The sequence below is a fragment of the Aulonocara sp. 'chitande type north' Nkhata Bay genome, linkage group LG8, assembly GCF_057382095.1.
Source record: "Aulonocara sp. 'chitande type north' Nkhata Bay isolate Kocher_YH1m ecotype deep benthic linkage group LG8, A_spYH_male_GT1.1, whole genome shotgun sequence".
Lineage (NCBI taxonomy): Eukaryota > Metazoa > Chordata > Actinopteri > Cichliformes > Cichlidae > Aulonocara > Aulonocara sp. 'chitande type north' Nkhata Bay.
This window is the reverse complement of record NC_141351.1, coordinates 14,457,389-14,475,840: the sequence shown is the minus strand read 5'-3', so window position 1 is coordinate 14,475,840 and position 18,452 is coordinate 14,457,389. Positions and strand designations below refer to the sequence as shown.

The 18,452-nt window shown below is 40.0% G+C and overlaps 1 protein-coding gene across 1 annotated transcript in view; it reads left to right on the top strand.

The window, feature by feature from the left end:
- The window catches only part of LOC147323408 (voltage-gated delayed rectifier potassium channel KCNH4-like), a 40,391-nt gene that overhangs the window by 18,959 nt on the left and 2,980 nt on the right, over positions 1-18,452 (top strand). The window contains exons 5-15 of the mRNA XM_086303737.1: positions 5,549-5,789; positions 7,329-7,486; positions 7,745-7,946; positions 8,605-8,799; positions 9,655-9,854; positions 10,144-10,393; positions 10,502-10,716; positions 13,973-14,011; positions 15,338-15,720; positions 16,362-16,456; positions 18,056-18,132. Coding sequence (XP_086159863.1) covers positions 5,549-5,789; positions 7,329-7,486; positions 7,745-7,946; positions 8,605-8,799; positions 9,655-9,854; positions 10,144-10,393; positions 10,502-10,716; positions 13,973-14,011; positions 15,338-15,720; positions 16,362-16,456; positions 18,056-18,132 — 2,055 coding nt within the window. The remainder of the gene's footprint in view (positions 1-5,548; positions 5,790-7,328; positions 7,487-7,744; positions 7,947-8,604; positions 8,800-9,654; positions 9,855-10,143; positions 10,394-10,501; positions 10,717-13,972; positions 14,012-15,337; positions 15,721-16,361; positions 16,457-18,055; positions 18,133-18,452) is intronic.

The following is an 18,452-nucleotide window of genomic DNA, read 5'->3' as shown; positions in this document are numbered from 1 at the left end:
CCAGCTCTCGAGGATGTATTTTTAAGTCATTTCTCAGGGATATTAATACAAATTCAACACATTTCTGTCTCTCATGTCCTCCCCTTCTCACACATGCACACACTTTTTACAAACCTCCGTTATTCCCCTACTCCACCTCTACTACCAGAATAATCGTTTTAAAGTGTTGAGCAAATTCCCAGAGAGATTAGATTATTCTTTTCCTATGAACACCGAGCCAAGGGCAACTTCGCTAGGGACAAAATAGTTGCAGAGAAACAATCGATAGCTCACGATCTGATATGTAACTCCTATTGCAGCGAAGGGAAGACAGGTGTGTATGAAAAGTAGCACATCAGCAGACCAGTGAATGCAACACGTTTAAAATCCACAGCAAAGCCAAAGACGGAGGCTGAATTTTAGTTTATTTTTTTTAAACTTTTGAGTTAAAATGTGACTTCAGTGCACAATAAAAGCCCACACAAGCCAGTGCTCTTGCCTAATTTATTCGTGACCTCAGGGACTGATAGTCGCATAAAAAGGCAATTTCTAGCAGCATCATATCTTTCTGAGCCAACATGTGATGATGCAGTCTTATAAACGCGGAGGCAACGAGCATGTGTTGATGCAAAGCAGAAACATCTGCTGTTTAGAATAAAAGCGACATTTTATTTGTTTTGTGTTTCTTTGACAGCTCATTGGATGGTGTCTGCGCGAGTCTTTCAGTCACTTTTATCTTTCAGACATCACCAGTGTCAAAAACAAAGCAAAAAAGCAGTTTGTAAAGGGATTATTTTCAAAGCAGTAATAATAAAATGCAACAGACCAGATGAAATGTGTCTGCTTGTTTATTTGCATGAGCAGACTTTTTTCATCTCAGCATTGAGTGCATGTTCGGTTAATTTTATTTGGGTTTTGCACAGTTTGGCACATATTGTATTTGTATGTAAGTTTTATTAATTGACTGGCTTCACAAACAGACTTTATAACTACAATTTTGTAGGCACTGGGGTTCATTTTAGAGACCTGTTAATGCACCCGCCTGTACATTTACATAACACTGCTGCACATTAACTATCATTTTAATAAGTGAATGTGCTTCTCTGAATGACAAAATAAACAAATAATACATTAAGAAGTGATTGGATGGAATATTCTAGATGCTGCTTTCTGTTTTGTTCATGCAGTTATTTTAGTGTTTGGCAATGCTTAATTTTAAAATCCAAGTGCTGTCAAATTTTTTGTTTGTTTCTTTTTTCTTTTTGTACTTTCGTACTTATTTTTTTTACGTACATTTGCCTGATGGTAAATGTTAGAAAAATAAATTTAAAAATGGGAGAAAAATATATGAAAAAAACAATACAGAAGATTATTTAATACACTGTACTGTATTTTCTTACAGTCCTGTTTCCTAAATAGCTAAATGTTCTATCTATCTATCTATCTATCTATCTATCTATCTATCTATCTATCTATCTATCTATCTATCTATCTATCTATCTATCTTAAATATATATTTTATATATATGTTTTGGAGGCAGTGTTTTTGGCCTCAGCTACATTTGAATATGTGCTAAAAGGAAAAAATGGAACAGGTGGGAAACAAAATCCAAAACATAACCACTGATGAGTACAGCAAACTCTACATTTGTGCAGATGTTATGTGAAAATTCAGGCACCATAGCAAAAGTACTTAAGGGCAGTGAATTCACTATAAAAGAAAAAAGTTCAAAAAAAAATGAAGACACTGAAACCAGTTTTGCTTGACTTGAAAAAGTCAACATAACATAGCCGTGTGAACTACATCGGTTCATTTATATTGAATAAGTGGATCAAATGCACATCTTACCCCAAACCATCACCCATCCTACTCCCCCTTCTTTTTTAGCTTTAACCACCGTTCTCTGCATTTCTTCTTCCTCTCCATCTGTCACTCTAACCCATGCTCTAACCTCATCTCGTTTTGGCTTCATCCTGCTGTCTTTCTGCATATACTCCCATTTTCTTCTACTTAAATTGTCTCGCCCTTCTTTGCTAGTGCAGCTTACATACTGAACTTTGCTTTTAAAACTTTTTTTTATGTAATGCTTACATTTTGAGTATGTACACTTAACTCAAACACTTCCATTTTCTGTGAGGTTAGCAGCAGTTTAAAGGGCACTATTCCAGAATGATACAACAGCTGAAATAACAGAAAAATGTGATTTATAATACTAATGAAGTCTAATAATAATAAGATATATTTTTTTGATATTGGCTCCTTTTTCACTAATTTTCAGCCCAGCTCTTGTACTGGACCATTTTCAGAGTAATGTTAACATTTACCTTTAGCTCATTCAAGCATCAAAAAGGCACCGAAACCAAGGGATACACCAGTGTTGTGAGTACAGCTAACAAACAACTTAGCAAACAAACAATTTTAAATTGAATTCTTAGGCACTTTATTAGAAAACACATTTAAAAATTTTCATTTTAATTTGTTTAGTCAAATCTATGAAAAGGACCAAATGTAGCACAGGCATAAAACAGTTTTTCTGCTCTATCAAGATTAGCTATTAGCCAAAAGAGTTGGCGTTTTTCAGAATACATGAGGAAACCGGACAAGTGCCAGGACTTCAGTTGATCCATCTACTATTCACTAAGGCTTAATCAAAAAAGCCATTCTTAAGGAAGAGAAATGAGGAGAAAAGACTGAGGTGTGCTAAATTACACTAGAAGTAAACAACAGCTCTTATAGAGTAATGGATCCAAATGTGAAATTCTGGGTTCAAAGGACTTCAGAAAAGTAAAGGAACCATCTTTAATACACAGTGGAGACTCTGTCATGTTTTGGGTCTGCATTTCAGCCAGTGGTGTTAGGGATCTGATGATATGATGAATGCAAAAAACCCACATCCCAAACACACTGCCAATGCAGTAAAAGCATAGCTGGATTGAAAAACACACACAGTGGAACACAATCAGTCATGGACTGGCCTCCCCAGAGTTCAGACCTCAATAGCAGTGTGAGATCATCTTGACAGAGAACAGAACAAAAGGTCGCCAGCATCCACAGAAGAGCTTTGAATGTCCTTCAAGAAGCCTGGAGAACTAATCCTGAAGACTACTTAAAGAAATTACAAGAAAGCTTGACTAAGAGAGTTGAGTATGTGTAGAAGAATAACTAATAATAATTCCATGTGTGTTTGCACATTTCACCAAACAAAGTTTAAAGAAATGAGGAGTGGGTCAAGACTTTTGCACAGTCCTGTATTTCTGCGTATGGTACTGTTGATCCTTAAGGCATGTTGATACTTTTCATATTTTGAATGCAGGGCTTACTTATTGTGATATTGATGTTTCTCCTTAAGTAAAGAATCAATATCCTTCCTCCACTGCTTTACTCTGACTATTAATACATTTTCTTTTTTTTCCTCCTTCACTGTCTGTATCTTAGTAGCTGTTAGCTAACAATGGTGTGCTCTGCCTCCACATCAAGCCAGCCATATCTATTTTGACTAGATCTCTATTTGTAGCTCATCGACCTGTCAGGCAAGGATCCGTAGCTTTGCTCAAACACATGTAGACACACTCCAGATCTTTAAATGGGACCACAGCCAGAAAGCCGAAGCAGAGGTGGCAACTTGCTGCTTAAAGAATTGTGATTTTGAAACAGAAAGTTTACAAATCTGTTATATTTGTAGTGTGTAATAAAACTGAAGCACACTGACAAGCAAATCAGACTTGATTTCAGGCAGCTCCACGTCCCAGGGGAGAGATGTTGCCACTTTTCACATAATTGGAAAAATAGTGCCGTCTGGAGCCTCCTGAAGTTGTGAAGCAAACACAAAAACTGACCTGAGCTTTCACATCTTACTTTCTCTCTTTCTTTTTTTACTTATTATTTCTTTACTCACCGTGAATGTTTATCTCCAGTCTCTTGTTGTTACACAGTTAAGTAGACGACACCTTGATTGCTGATTTTGCCAAGCTGAACATAATATTGCAAAGTCCATTACGCGCAGTTATCCAGGATTTGCACAATAAGTTCAGACTCAATCAGAATGCATAATCTAGACAGTATAATGCCCTGTTGTGACATTTGAATTATGTTTGTGGCCATTTCAACACTAAGTTTGCTATGTAGTAGTTTGTGGTTGAGGGTGAAGGGGGTTGCATATTAAGCCATGTGTATCTCCTAAGCCCAAAGACCTCTGGGAGATGTAGTTGGAACAGTAGCCCCAACGGCTACAGTTTGAGTTAATGATGTGTGAAGACCAGCTGTAGCTGTGTGACATGCACTCCCATGCGTGCCTGCAAATGCTAGGCTTTTCTTTCCTAATCACTGCGATGTGGCTCGACTCCCTGCATCGAGAACCAAAGGTCTGGTGGGCTTTGCGACCTCTGTGATGTAAGGCAAATGAAAAAAAAGAAAAAAGGAAACAGTCAGGGTTTCGCTGACATTGCTTGAACTGTCATCAGAGTGGACACAGCTGTTGATGATAGAAAAGGATTTAGACAGAGACCAGAAAACCCACTGATAGTGTGATAATAAAATCTTTTGCACAATCTTTTAATACGTGGTTTCTGAGGGAACACTTGGATCATCCTTTTTTTCCTTGGAAACACTGGAGTATGTCATCTCTCTGATGTTTCTCCTTTTTTTTTTTAAGTAAACGTTGCCTGTTGTCTTCCAATTACTCAAATAGAATCTGTCATTTTCCTCTGAGGTGCCCAGGCAGCATCAGGGCCCAAACACGAAATCTCCCATTAAGCCTTAATTAACCAGCTTCTTCTTTTGGGTTCACCTGTTCCCAAAGTGCTCACACTGTTTTTAGATGGGATTACTGCTCATTTATCTCGCCTTTTCTTTCCCCTCTCACCGCTGTCATAGGTAACAGCTTCTCCTCATGTCTCCCAAACACGGTTAAGGCTATTATGTGGCAAGTGCATGGCCCCATTTGGAGAGTTGCAGTCTCATTATGCTTTGAATGGCTTCCCATTTCATCTGCAATACTTTTCACCACTGGATTTTCAAAATGTGAGAAAAGATAACTGCAATGCACGGTCAATCTAGTGGTATGCCGCGTTTTTCTCATAACAACATAACTACCACGACACTTGGATACCTGAGATTTGAAGCATGAATGACATTTGGAAGTGTGAAGCCGAGCCACGTGTGAAATTATAGACACTCACTGTGTTGTTACTGCCCAGACATTGTAGAGGTCTTATCACTGGGTACAGGAGAAGAGATAACCAGCAGCATTACCATATCTGTTTCACTTGAGTTGCCTACCACGGTGAATCATCAGCGGTCAGCGCACAAGAGAGGGTGTTGACATTTACATTGTCTGTTTCTGCTAAATCTTGGCACCGTGGTGTCCATCACAATACTCCACCTCGTGACCATCTGGTTATCCAGTTATTCATTTATGCAGCTCCTCAAGTGCACTTTGTGTGTTTTGGTTATTTATCAAGTAAAGCTTCAAATTCATGAGGCTGTGGTTTCCCTTTATCGTACATGTTTGAAGGAATATTAGAGGTTGTGCTTGAAAGTTTGAAACTTTATTCACCTGTTTGTTTACAGAGAATGATGGACAAACCTGCAATACCGGAGTACAAGGTGGCAGCGGTGCAGAAGTCACGCTTCATCCTGCTCCACTACAGTGTTTCGAAAGCGCTGTGGGACTGGCTCATTCTGCTGGCTACCTTCTACGTGGCTGTCACCGTGCCCTACAATGTCAGCTTCACGCCACACGATGATGCCATCACAGCTGCACGCTCCACTATTGTCAGTGACATTGCAGTGGAAATGCTTTTTATTATAGGTAAGTTTTTAAAGACGTAATTGGGAAAGATGATTAGATTAAAAACATATCAATTATGAAACTCTAGAGAGATTCCAGTGTAACAATTTGGTCAATATCTAATGACAGTATTGATGTTTTTTTTGTCCTTTTTGGTGTTTTGTTATTATTTACTCTCCTTTTCTTCCAGGAAAACAAATAAATATTCTTTATTAAACATAACTAACATGTTTTAAAGGCTTTTAGGTATTCTTAACACTGTTTTTCAACATTTACCCAATGCAAAATTGATGTGACACAACAAATATTGGTCCATAACACTGGTTTGTCAAAATTAGACTTTATCAGTATTCCAAAGATGTCCCCGTATCCCTGCTCAAGATAAAACATGATCACATTTCGGTGTTTTCGAAGCATTTTTCAACATGCTGACGTAAGGTTTTACTCCAACATCTATCCATTTGTGCCATCTATGGCACCATGGAAACCAAAACAATCCAAGCAGCCTTTTCTTAGAAATGTCCCCTCTTATTCAGGTTACCTGGGTTTAGGAGTCCCTTCAGGATGTACTTGGTCTCTTTGAGGGACTCTTCTTAGTTCAATAAAGCACCCAAGGGATAAATTAAGGTGGCTGGCTTGCAACACGCTCCTCTGAGCATGGGTTTGGAGTTTATGTCAGATTCCTGATGCCATCAACTTGGCACAAACGGGCATGAGATTGCTTGTTTCTGAAAGCTCATTTACTTAGAGTCTACCCATTTCTAGTTAAATGAATAATTAATGAATTCCATATTAAAGCTGAAAGGGGCATGAAAGGGGCTCAATTCGCTCCAGGAACACGGTGTAATGAAACATCTTTTTAATGCTGATGTATTTGTTTGTGTTTTTTTTTTAATTATTTAATTATTTATTGTGTTCCCATAAATGCTAAATATTCAATGAAAAATAAAATGTGCATCCAACGATGAGCTTTCATCTCAACTGAGGTGTTGCTAATTCAAATAGTTTGCATGTTACATGCTTGCCATGTGGTGACGTCAAGGTTATATGTTTCTTGCATACAGACCCTGAAATTGTAAAGTAACTATGAAGCATCCCAGATGTTTAATAATTTTCCCACCGTTTCGTTTAGACCTGCCTTAATTCTTTGTGGCATAGATTAAACAAGGAACTTTAGACATTCCTGAAAGATTTCGCTCAACATTGACACGATAGGATCACACAGTTACTGCAGATTTATTCCACCAGGTAGGTTCTCTGTTGGATTGAGATCTTAGGACTGTGGAGGCCATTTGAGCACATGTTCAAGAAATCAGTTTGTGATGATTCCAGTTTTGAGACATGGTGTGTTATTGTATCAGAAGATGGGTACATTGTGGTCATACGGGGACCGACATGGTCAGCAGCAGTGTTCACGTAGGCTGTGGTGCTTGACTTTTTACCCCTTGAAAGGCTTCTAGTGGCAATCCTTGAAGCTCTTTATGAACTGAGTGTTTTCTGTCATATTTCAGGCCTGCTTATTTGTTTTATTTTATTTTTTTTATAATTACATATTTTCAGACATCATCATGAACTTTCGCACAACCTATGTGAGCCAGTCAGGCCAGGTGGTGTATGAGCCACGCTCTATTTGCATCCACTACGCCACCACCTGGTTCTTTGTGGATCTGGTGGCTGCCCTGCCCTTTGACCTGCTGTACGCATTCAATATCACAGTGGTGAGTACTACTGGACAATCATATGTCCAGCCTTCTTTTTTGTCCCCGCATCCATCTGTGGCTGTCAGCATTACCATTAAACTGATAACTTGCTGCCCTGTTGTTGCAGTTTGGCTGCCTATGTGACAAGTAAACCATATGTACTACATTTCACAAACAATACAAAGTGTTTGAGTGTTGATATTTTGATATTTAGCTTTCTACTCTCTTTCCTTTCTCTCCTTTTCTCTGTCACCTCTCCTCCCATATTTGCCTCAGACCTCCTTAGTCCACCTGCTTAAGACAGTACGCCTCCTGCGCCTCCTTCGTCTGCTCCAGAAGCTTGACCGCTACTCCCAGTACAGCGCCATGGTGCTAACCTTGCTGATGTCTGTGTTTGCCCTGCTGGCTCACTGGATGGCCTGCATCTGGTACATGATTGGGCGCAAAGAACTAGAGACCAATGATAATTGGGACATAGGTGAGTCTAGTTGTGGCCTTGCTGAAGTCCGATCTGTTGAATTTTTGGTGTTTCATCTAGCAAGGGCGAAACATTAAGACATTTCAACATTTTCTCAGAACATAAGCGAAGCCTGTTCTGATTTGATTCAGTTTTAATAGGTGTGTAAGTCGGCTGTTTCCTGCAAAAACTGAGTAGGCATTTGTTTTGTCCCTACTATGCTATAAATAGTAATTGCTTACTTATTGGGTGTCTAGCTCTGCTCTGTGGTGAGACAGTACTCTGCTGCTCTAATAAGAACAGCCTGAAACCAGATCAAAAGCTTTTACAAAAAAGTGGCTGGTAGCAAGCAGCACGCTGATGTGTCAATGAATGATGCATGCTTTTGTATGTACATTTTGGCTGAAGGGAGGTGAAGTCACAGCTGCTAATTAAGGCTTAGCACTATTTATCCCTGGAGGAGTAGGTCTAATTATAGCCAACATACCTGGCTCCTGACGCTGTTGATCATCTCTTTCTAATACACAGAAAGACACCCACATGCAGGCACAAACATACATTTCTGTATTTCTCTCACATTGCACTCCGATCTTGCCACTACCATCCACATAAAAATAACAATAGGTTAAACTTCTGGACGTTGCTCTGTCAACGCTACTCTCTAACCTTCTCTTTCAAGGGTGGCTCCATGAGCTGGGCAAACGTCTGGAGACGCCCTACGTTAACAGCACAGTGGGCGGCCCAACAGTGCACAGCTCCTACATCGCTGCCCTCTATTTTACCCTCAGCAGCCTGACCAGTGTGGGCTTTGGCAACGTCTGTGCCAACACCGATGCTGAGAAGATCTTCTCCATCTGCATCATGCTCATCGGCGGTACGTCTGACACCGGGGTACATTCTCCCTCTGGCATCCTGGCATAACGCTGCTTCTGTTTGGCATGCAAGTACAACAAATTCAGCAGGAATCGAGTTGAATGGCTTGGCTGGCCTTTAAGACACAGCTTGCCGTCGTCTTCATAACCCAGAAACAGCTGAAATGGCAATTATTGGTGCAGCATATCAGAAGATACATAATAAGTGTTTGTTTTACTGCTTTTCTGATCGGTGATGAAAGCAGAATTGTAACTTGTGGCTTCTTTGTGGATCAAAAGTAGATCATGACTGGGCAATGAGCCATATAATATACACTTTATGAGAAAAAAACAAAGTATTAAACCACATGTTTCTATCCTTGAATTCAGTTTTTTCAGTCTCATTGCCACATGTGTATAAACTCAAGCATGTAGTAATGCAGTCTGCCTTTACAAATGTGTGAAAGAATGGGGATCATGGAATATTAGATGTGTAAAAGTCACCAATGCTCTGCAAACCTCTTCATCTGGCATTAACATCAACACAAAACTGTGCAGTGGGAGCTTCATTGCATGGGTATCCATGACCAAGAAACTCATGTAGGTATAATCTGTAGGTAACCCTGTGCTTTTATCCACTTAATGTATTTCAATATGTTAAAAAACAAACATTTTATAAAGGATCAATAGACTTAAATCTTTTATTTCTTTCGTTTTTATTTAATATTGTTAACCTTTTTTGTAATCAGGAGGTAAAACTTAAGAATTTAAGAATATCTTTGGGCCCACACTTCAAAATAGGATTTGAAATTGTAATATGTTACATCTTTACACATCCCACCTTTATATTTACACCTTTGTTTCTGTCCTTATTACAGCACTGATGCATGCGCTGGTCTTTGGTAATGTTACCGCCATCATCCAGCGTATGTACTCGCGCCGCTCTCTCTACCACACACGTATGAAGGACCTGAAGGACTTTATTCGTGTCCACCGTCTGTCCCAGCAGCTTAAACAGCGCATGCTGGAGTACTTCCAGACCACATGGTCTGTCAACAATGGTATAGATGCCAACGAGGTAGGAGTCCCTTTCTTGTTGCTGTCATGTAATATCTTTGTACATGCTGTTATCTGCCTTCAAGGAACTTCACAGCACTGTTTTCGATGGCAATTGAACAATGAACTCTGCTCTAAAATTCATTGCCAGCCCTTTGAAGCTGTAATTGTTTGTGCACAGCACATGGTTCCCTATACTCCATCAATTGATATCCTATTGAAATTCAAAAGAGGGTGACTGGTGGCAACACAGTCCATTCACTAATTACTTATCAGTGTCACACCTCGTTACATCTGTCACAAATCCCCAGCTCCTGCATGACTTCCCTGATGAGCTGCGGGCCGATATCGCTATGCATCTGAATAAGGACATCCTCCAGCTGCCGGTCTTTAAGGGGGCCAGCCGCGGCTGCCTGCGCTCACTCTCTCTTCATATAAAAACCTCATTCTGTGTCCCGGGAGAGTATCTCATCCGTCAGGGTGATGCGCTGCATGCCAACTACTTCGTCTGCTCTGGCTCTCTAGAGGTGCTGAAGGATGGCATGGTGCTGGCTATATTAGGTCTGTATTGTTGTCAGATTGCATTTTTTGCATCATGTTTTTTCTATTTATTTGATATTTTTTGTACTTTAAAGTGTAACAGGGAATTTATCATCTTTTGGATTTTAGGGAAAGGAGATTTGATTGGCTCCGACCTGCCTGGAACAGACCAGGTAATCAAAACCAATGCTGATGTGAAGGCGCTTACCTACTGCGATCTCCAGTACATCAGTGTGCGTGGCCTGAAGGAGGTGCTGGAACTATACCCCGAGTATGGCAGCGTGTTTACCTCCGACATCCACAACAACCTCACCTATAACCTTCGTGAAGGCAGCCAGGACGAGGTACCAAATACACACAACATACTGGTGTTGATTCGGTGCCTTCAAACCTGAAAAACCAGCATGCCTAAATTGGGATGTCATTCTATGCCATGAAGAATTAAGACATTAATGAAGATAAAAGCAGCTACAAGTTGGAACTAGCAAGTAGCAAATGCTGCCATTGCCAATCCACATGGGTCCATATCTTCAGCTACTATTCTGTAATCGTTTTAACAATCCAAACTTAAGCATTGAACGATTTTAACCTTGGAGAAAAAAGTAATTGGCTTCATTGGATATTTAATTGAACTCTACAAACAAAACTGATTTAGTTTTTCATGTGTGACTGACAAAACTGACAAAGATCTCCAAGGACATCCGCAACCTCCCCCTCTCAAACATTATGTTTTTTGCTTCAAGCATTTCTCTTTTTCGAATCTGACTTTTCTCGTTGGCCTTAATCATTTCTTTTTCTCTTTTTTCTTAGGTTGATTTGTTTAGTTTGGGACGCGATAGGCATCTGTGCTGGTTGTGTTAATTAGCAGATGTCTTTTTGTCAGTCAGGCTCAGGGAAAACAACTTTAATTGTATTAATCAGCACTTCAAAGCAGACTGATTGTGTTTGGTAGACTTGTTCCATGAGGCAACATCAAAGAGCAAAATCCCACCTTTAAGTAACCATTGCATATATTGGTATATATATATATATATATATATATAGCAGAAGTACCTGTGACCTAAGAATGAATGTTTAGTTATGCAGAAACTGTGTATGTGTTTAAACATAAGTTATGTTTTCTAAATTAGATAGGCTTCTCTGAAGCATGGCTGATCGTGAGTACTAGCACTTCTCTCATGCCATCTGTTCAGGGTTTTTGCTCAAACACAAAGCCAGGGGACAGCCACCCCCCTGCAAGGATGAAGGAATTATTTTGCTACATGATTTCCAGACCACACACACACACACACACACACTCACAGTTGTACTGGTCTCATCGGCATCCTCACAGTGGGTCTTTTTAAGATGGGAATTCCTCTAGGAAGGGAAGTCCTTTAACTCCTGAGACTAACTTGAGTATTATATACTGACAGCACAGTAATCAGTCAGTCGCAGTGAAACAGTGCCAAAGAAACAGATTGTAGGAATACTTATTACAATATAAGGTATCCACAAGGGACTACTTTATCTTCTGTAAATGGAGAAAAAGCAGAATGCCAGATGGAAAAAGACTTTTCTTTTTCTGTCAATTCTATAATTTAATTTCAGCTTTTGTTGCTTTGCTGTCAGTGAAATTATTTTTAGCAGTTTGGGGAGAAAATGTAACATTTTTTTACTCAGCAAACCAAGCTGAGTGTCTCAGCTGGAGAAACTAAAAACATCAACTGCAAGTCAGATACACTGAAATTGTAATCATCAGCCAATTATGTAAAAAACACTCTATACTGGTATTATTATAAGTTTGCTATTACATAAATCACTCCAAAGCACTCGCTGTGAACCCGCAGCTCTCACTGGCTTTATGGAGGATTACACTGCGTAGTTACTTTAGTTACTTAAAGCTCATCAGTTATTTGTCCAGCCTGGATCTTGCTTCACTTCATAGCAAATGCTGTGCACTCTACCAACTCAACACCCAATGGCAGACTTACTTTCAAAACATTAACAGTAAAAGTAATGATGTGTCAGAGTTGTCAGGTTTAAGGTCAGGTTGAATGGTTTGTTGTAATTGGGGTCTAGGACCCAGGAGTGTTGCTTATTTCTTAAGGGAGGTGAGCTTTGAAAGATCAGGGATGATTGCGCTGTCCTGGGCAGAGTGGGAAGGTCACTCCACCACCGGGGATCCAGCAGAGTGTCAAAATTTGTTGGGCTATAATGACCGTGTCGCCACAGGGAGGGTTAAGTAGTCTGTAGTCATGGCGTGTGAAGAACAAGCCGGTCGGTCTGAGTTATGGGGATGTGGCTCCCTTTGGAGCCTCAAATTGACAAAAACAGTTTAACAAAGTTGACAAAGATACCCGCTGCTAAGCAGTGATGACAGTATACAAAAATGATATTAGTTATATATAGCTACCACAGCTTTATTTGCCACCCGAACTTTGAGTTTTTAGCATGACGATTCTAACCTGGAGAGTGCAGCTCGCAGAGACGACTACTATCTCAGATGACCCGCCCACAGACCACATTAATGTCTCTGGAAGTGCATCTTCCACTGTGAGAGCTCATAGACAGCTCTATTTGGGATAACTCTGTTTCAACTTGTTGGACCCAGTAGATCCAGTTTGAGATTTTCTAGACTCTAGAAGTAAAAAGAAAAGCTCTCTACTATGCAAAACCCTCTCTACTTACTTGATAATCAGATACGGTGTGTAATTTTATAAGTCAGTCAGGCATAATTTGCTGCTTCCGTCCCTTTTTGTGCAAGATAGCATACTTGTGACTGAAATTCCCAGAATCCCCTGTCCCTGCAAACCTACTTTGCTATGTGGGACACTTGTTGCATTAGTGCTCCTTTAATTGACTTGACATTTAATGTAAGTTGAAACCAATGTTTCTCACTGGCTGGTTAATCATCCCATTTTGCTCCAGGGTTAGTTTCCTTATGAGGAGTGTTTGCCCCTGTTTTCAACAGATTCATGCACGTTTTCCCTTCGCCTCCCACATAGCACCACTTTTTTTTTTAACCTCAGCATTGTGCTTTAACAAAAGATTAAATTTAATTCACGTCCTCGCTGGTTTCCCTCGTCAAAGTGCATCGCTGGCATGATGTTGCTAGAATGGCAGGCTGTGGCTTGTGCTGTCACATTAGCCATGTTGTCAGAAGCACATTTTTGACACACAAGGGAAGGACTCACGCTACCACAGCTTTATTTGCCACCCAGCTGGTGATTGCTAAGTTGCTAAAACTTTCTAGCCATAGACACACACACATACACACATACATACACACACACACACCAGGGAAAGACAAACTTCCCCTGGAATTCCGGCGCAATCGAGCGTAGAAAGAAGATTGAGCATGTAATTCAGCTCATGTGGCTGCATCGCTGGCCAAGTTCATTTAATTAGTGGCACCAGTGGATGAAAGAGAGACTAACAAATTTGAATTTAGACACTTTTGCTACAGAAAAGGAACCAGTGAAATGTATTCATTTTTTGGGATTTCACTGCAACAGTTAATCTAAAATGTTCAGGGTTTGATACACAGGAGGCTGAATGAATAAATTAAGGTATTATGCCTTACTTTCTTTCTTGTGTCTTTCTTTTTTGTCAACGCAGGGCCTCCGAAGATTTTCAAAGTCACCGAGGCTTCCACACGTGAGTTCAGTGCAAATTCAGTATCCTTCTAGTCAGGTTTCACATTTTCAGATTTCCTTAACATACTGCTGGTATTGAATTTTAATCTACAGCTGGCAGTGCCTTGGAACAGCTGTTGTCATTACGTGTGCTGTGTATTTTTGAGATTTCATCCACCATTTTTTTCTGGAACTTACTGCAATGCTAGTGAGTACTTTGGGGGGACTTGTGTAAGGACTTCCCCTACATGAAAGCAGCTCAGTCTCTCAAGCTGGCACACTAACTGGGTCAATAGCTCCTTTAATGGGAACTCTTATGAGCTACTTTGCTTACTGTGTACTGAACTTATCAGTCTGCTTTATTGCTGTATCATTAAAACACTATTTACAGTGCTCACTTTGTCTGTTTTAAACGGCTGTGTAATACAGTTCTGTTGGCAGAAGCACAGCACATTTCTAACATTAGTAAATTAATGATGGACATACTGTCAGCTGTAAATACATAATTGTCCTCATCGGCAGCTTTAAACCATATTAGATGTTTTAAACTTGACAGATAGTTTGAACAGAACAGTTTTTAAGATATGTTTTAGTTCTTTTTTGTTTTTTCATTAAAAAAAGATAAAACAAAAAAGTCTTCTTTGGTGTTTGTTATGCATAAATATATAAAGAGATAAAATAAGAGCTGAATCTTAAGTCTGGATCTGAATTTATTCTTGCTTTAATTTAAGATGAATTTTCCAAGATATGCACATTTTATCTATATTACATACAGTAGAAGCTTTTTTTCCTCTCACTGAGAAAAAAATAAATTCTTATGGGTCTGAAAAAAGTTTTTTTTTTTCCCCATTCTCAAGTTAAAATTTTTAATTATTATCTCAAAATCTGGTAATGTGAAATTTCAAGATTTTTGTCAATTTTTAGTTATTTTCTAACACCATCTGTAGCCCAGACCCTGACCCTTACCCTAAACCTACCCCTAAGGTCAAATTATTGACTTGACTTAAAAATAAACTGAGATTTTGACTCACAGTAGCAGATTTTTTTTCCAGTTGCAAAAATAAGCTCCTATAATCTTTCAATAGTTAAGAAGCCTTCGAAAAAGTTCATGGATCCAGATCCAGATGTGACTCAAAGAGTTAACCATTTAACTAAATCAAGACAAAGTCCCATTTCAGTTAAAATTATAATGCAAGTCCAAATACACCATCCAAAAGCAAATAGGTCTTCTTACTGATCTTGCTAACAAGCAGAGCTAACTATCATCACTTTACTGTTTTTATCTTACTATTTTGAGAGTGTACAGTTTAGTTGCTAACTCTCCATACTGTACTTTCTTTTTGTGCAGCAATCCAGGCTTCCTTCTATTGTGGAAACCAAGACTGATGACCCTGACGACTCCTTCCACCTGTCGCCAGCCACGCGCTCCCGCCGCAACCTCCTGCTGCCCAACTTCACCAGCCCCGTTCGCCGCACCTCCCTGGGGAACCTCCTGGGGGACGAGTTACGGCAGTTCAACGCCCTGCGACGCTGCCGTTCGCCGAACCTTAGCCGTGGCTTCCTAGGACAGAGCTCCCCTCAGCCACCTTCGAAAAAAGAGCACACGACTCCTGTCTCAGCCCCGAGCACGGCATCAACTGCGGCTGAGGGAGAGTCAGGAGCTGAGCAAAAGCCTACAAAGCTGCTCATTCCAACTGTCACTTGTTTTGGGCCACCGGATCTTAGTCCCAGGTAGTCATATTTAATTTCAGGCCTCAGCCAGAACATAAGTAAAAACGCAAAGGCTAAATTAATGTCATACAATTCCATGCGGTTTAATAATAATATGTACTCAGGAACTATAATACTAACTAAAGTACTTTACGGCTGTTCTATGTGTGTTTTGATGATACATAAGGAGCATAATTTTTTCTTTCTACTTCAAAACAATTTCACACGTATTTCTTGAATGTTTATATAGTCACCTTGATTTTAATACAGTCATAGTATCTCCAAGAGCATCTGAATGAGGCTTTGCAGTAATGGACTGAGCAGAAAGCTGCAGATGGAGTGTATTTGCATTGCATATTTCAACAGATGTTACTGCATTTCATAACCATCATACCTTATACTCCTGATCCCGCTATCTGTATTCATAATGCATCCCTAAGTCACCCAGTAAGTTCTAGGTATGGGTAAGTGCTGGTTCACAGAGCTCAGGTGTCTGCCCCTCCAGACTTGTGCTGCTGTCTTCATGTTCAAACCCACATGGGCGTCTGCCAGCAGCAGCTCTCATGGCACATCGCTCGGTCGTCTCTTGGCTCCAGTGATAATTGAAAAAGCTCTACTGTTACATTAACTCCGGTCTCCCTCCTCTTCACCCCTCTCGCCAGGGTTGTAGATGGCATCGAAGACAACGGGAGTACGTTCCATTTCAACGTTGAGCACAGCAGGCCTAATGCCAGCTCAGAGAGCAGCAGCACCCAAGGTAAGTCAAACCACCCACGAGCTGCTAGGGTCACCTGGGTGCCAGATGGCTGGAGGTAAACTCAGGAGTTCAAATAGTGGATACCACAAGGCAGGTCTGCCTGCTTTAGGGGGAATATGAGAGCGCAGCAGAATGAAATGACAGCCAGGTGTCCACAGAGTCAGAGAACATGTTAAAGGACAACTGAGGTCAAAGCAGGGCTCTGGCCATCTGACCTCAATCTCCACGCATGGTTGCTTTCCTCCTAGGATTACTATCAGTTTCAGTTCAGTAGAGATTCAGCTAATTTGCTTATTAAGGGGAGTGCTTTGGTAGCATAGTCTTGCAACTTGCATCTCTTTAGCTCCTCTCTGGCGATCTCCAGTTTCTGTTTTGATTGCAGACAGTTATTCCTGTCTGCCTATCATCATCTGCTTGCTTGTGGACACTATGATACTAGACCAAGGTTATATAGAAAGCCAAAGCACTTTCTACAAAGACTGCAAAACCAGTCTTTGTAAAGTTAAACACTATGTAACACAGTGCAATGTGCAGCTGTATTAGATTGCATAATATAAAGAAATTTTCAAATATGTGTTGCATTATGCACTCCAGCAGAAAAGCAAATTAAACTCTCTATACAGCTCACAAAACTGCTGTTACAACTAACACATCCCACCCACCTCAGACAGATAAATTAATGCATGTACAGTTTGTGAATTTTCTGTATTTGTGTAAAACTATAGCCTAAAATATCATCCTTTTTTCTTGCAAGTCATAAAAGAAGAAAAGAAGGACTAAATTAAATGAAAAATAAATCACGTGGTCTCTTTTTTTTAGGAAGAATAAGGAAACGTTAGATACCTGTTGACGGGAAAATGTGAACCTCTAAGAATAGTTGGAAATTTGCATGTGAAATTAGAGTGAGGTTCTTTCAGTCAGTAGAATGACAATCATGACTCGGCTCCCCTTTAGTATTTTTTAAAAAGAGATTTAGAGCTCTGTCCTCCCCGGTGTTTCAGTCTCAACATGGGAACAACGAGGAGCCACTGGTCAGTCGAGTCGAGATCTTTGTCCGGTGTACAGATAGAGGATGCTCACAAAGAAACCATGGGTAACATCTAAGTAGCTGAAGTCCCTTCTAATAATGATGTTCATGTTTATGAGCCCACCATCAAGAGAACAGTGAACAACAACGGTGTGCATGCAGGACTGTAAGGAAAGAGAACTGTCTGTGTGCACCACAAAGCTGTTTAAAACTATGTTTTGTGGATGAAAGAAAAGCTTAAATTTCCTCCAGGTAGATTCCTCATCAAAAGTTACCAAAAGCATTGAATGGCAATGACTCCTGGGAGTCAGAGGGTCACACCAGACACTCAAAGCGAAGGATCACTTATTTTTGTCCATCATAAAAAAATATGTTTCTATTTTGGGGATTTAAGTGAAATTTGGATGACGTTTCATTTATAGAGAAATTTAAACATACATAGTTACACATGCATGTATAACTTCTATCGGCACATACTGGGGTCATGCAACATAATTTTTCTTTATATTAAAATTGATCAATCCTCCTGGGAGCTAAAACTCCTCCTATTTTTCTTCCCCTTGTTTCCCAAGACACCACACAAAATAATCCTGCTCTGCTCCTGGAGACGGAGGAGGTCAGGCAGAGCATCAGTCAACTCAACCTTCAGGTGAGCTACAGCCCCTTAGCCCAAATTAAAATTGATAGCACAGAGGATAATGTAGCCCTGAGTGTGAATTCTCACAGATCCAGAGCAGTTTGCTCAGTGCTCTCCTTCTTATTATCATACATTCTGTCTTTGGTAGTGACTGAATATGAAACACAGGAATAATTAAGAAACAAAAAACCATCTTATTCTATGTTGTATGTAAAAAGCAAAAATATAGAATCACAAGCTTCACTTTTTTTGTCACACAGATAAATTTGTAGCATCTCATCTACTATCGGCCTGCTTGGTGTATGTAAAGGGAAAATATAAAGTGAGATGAA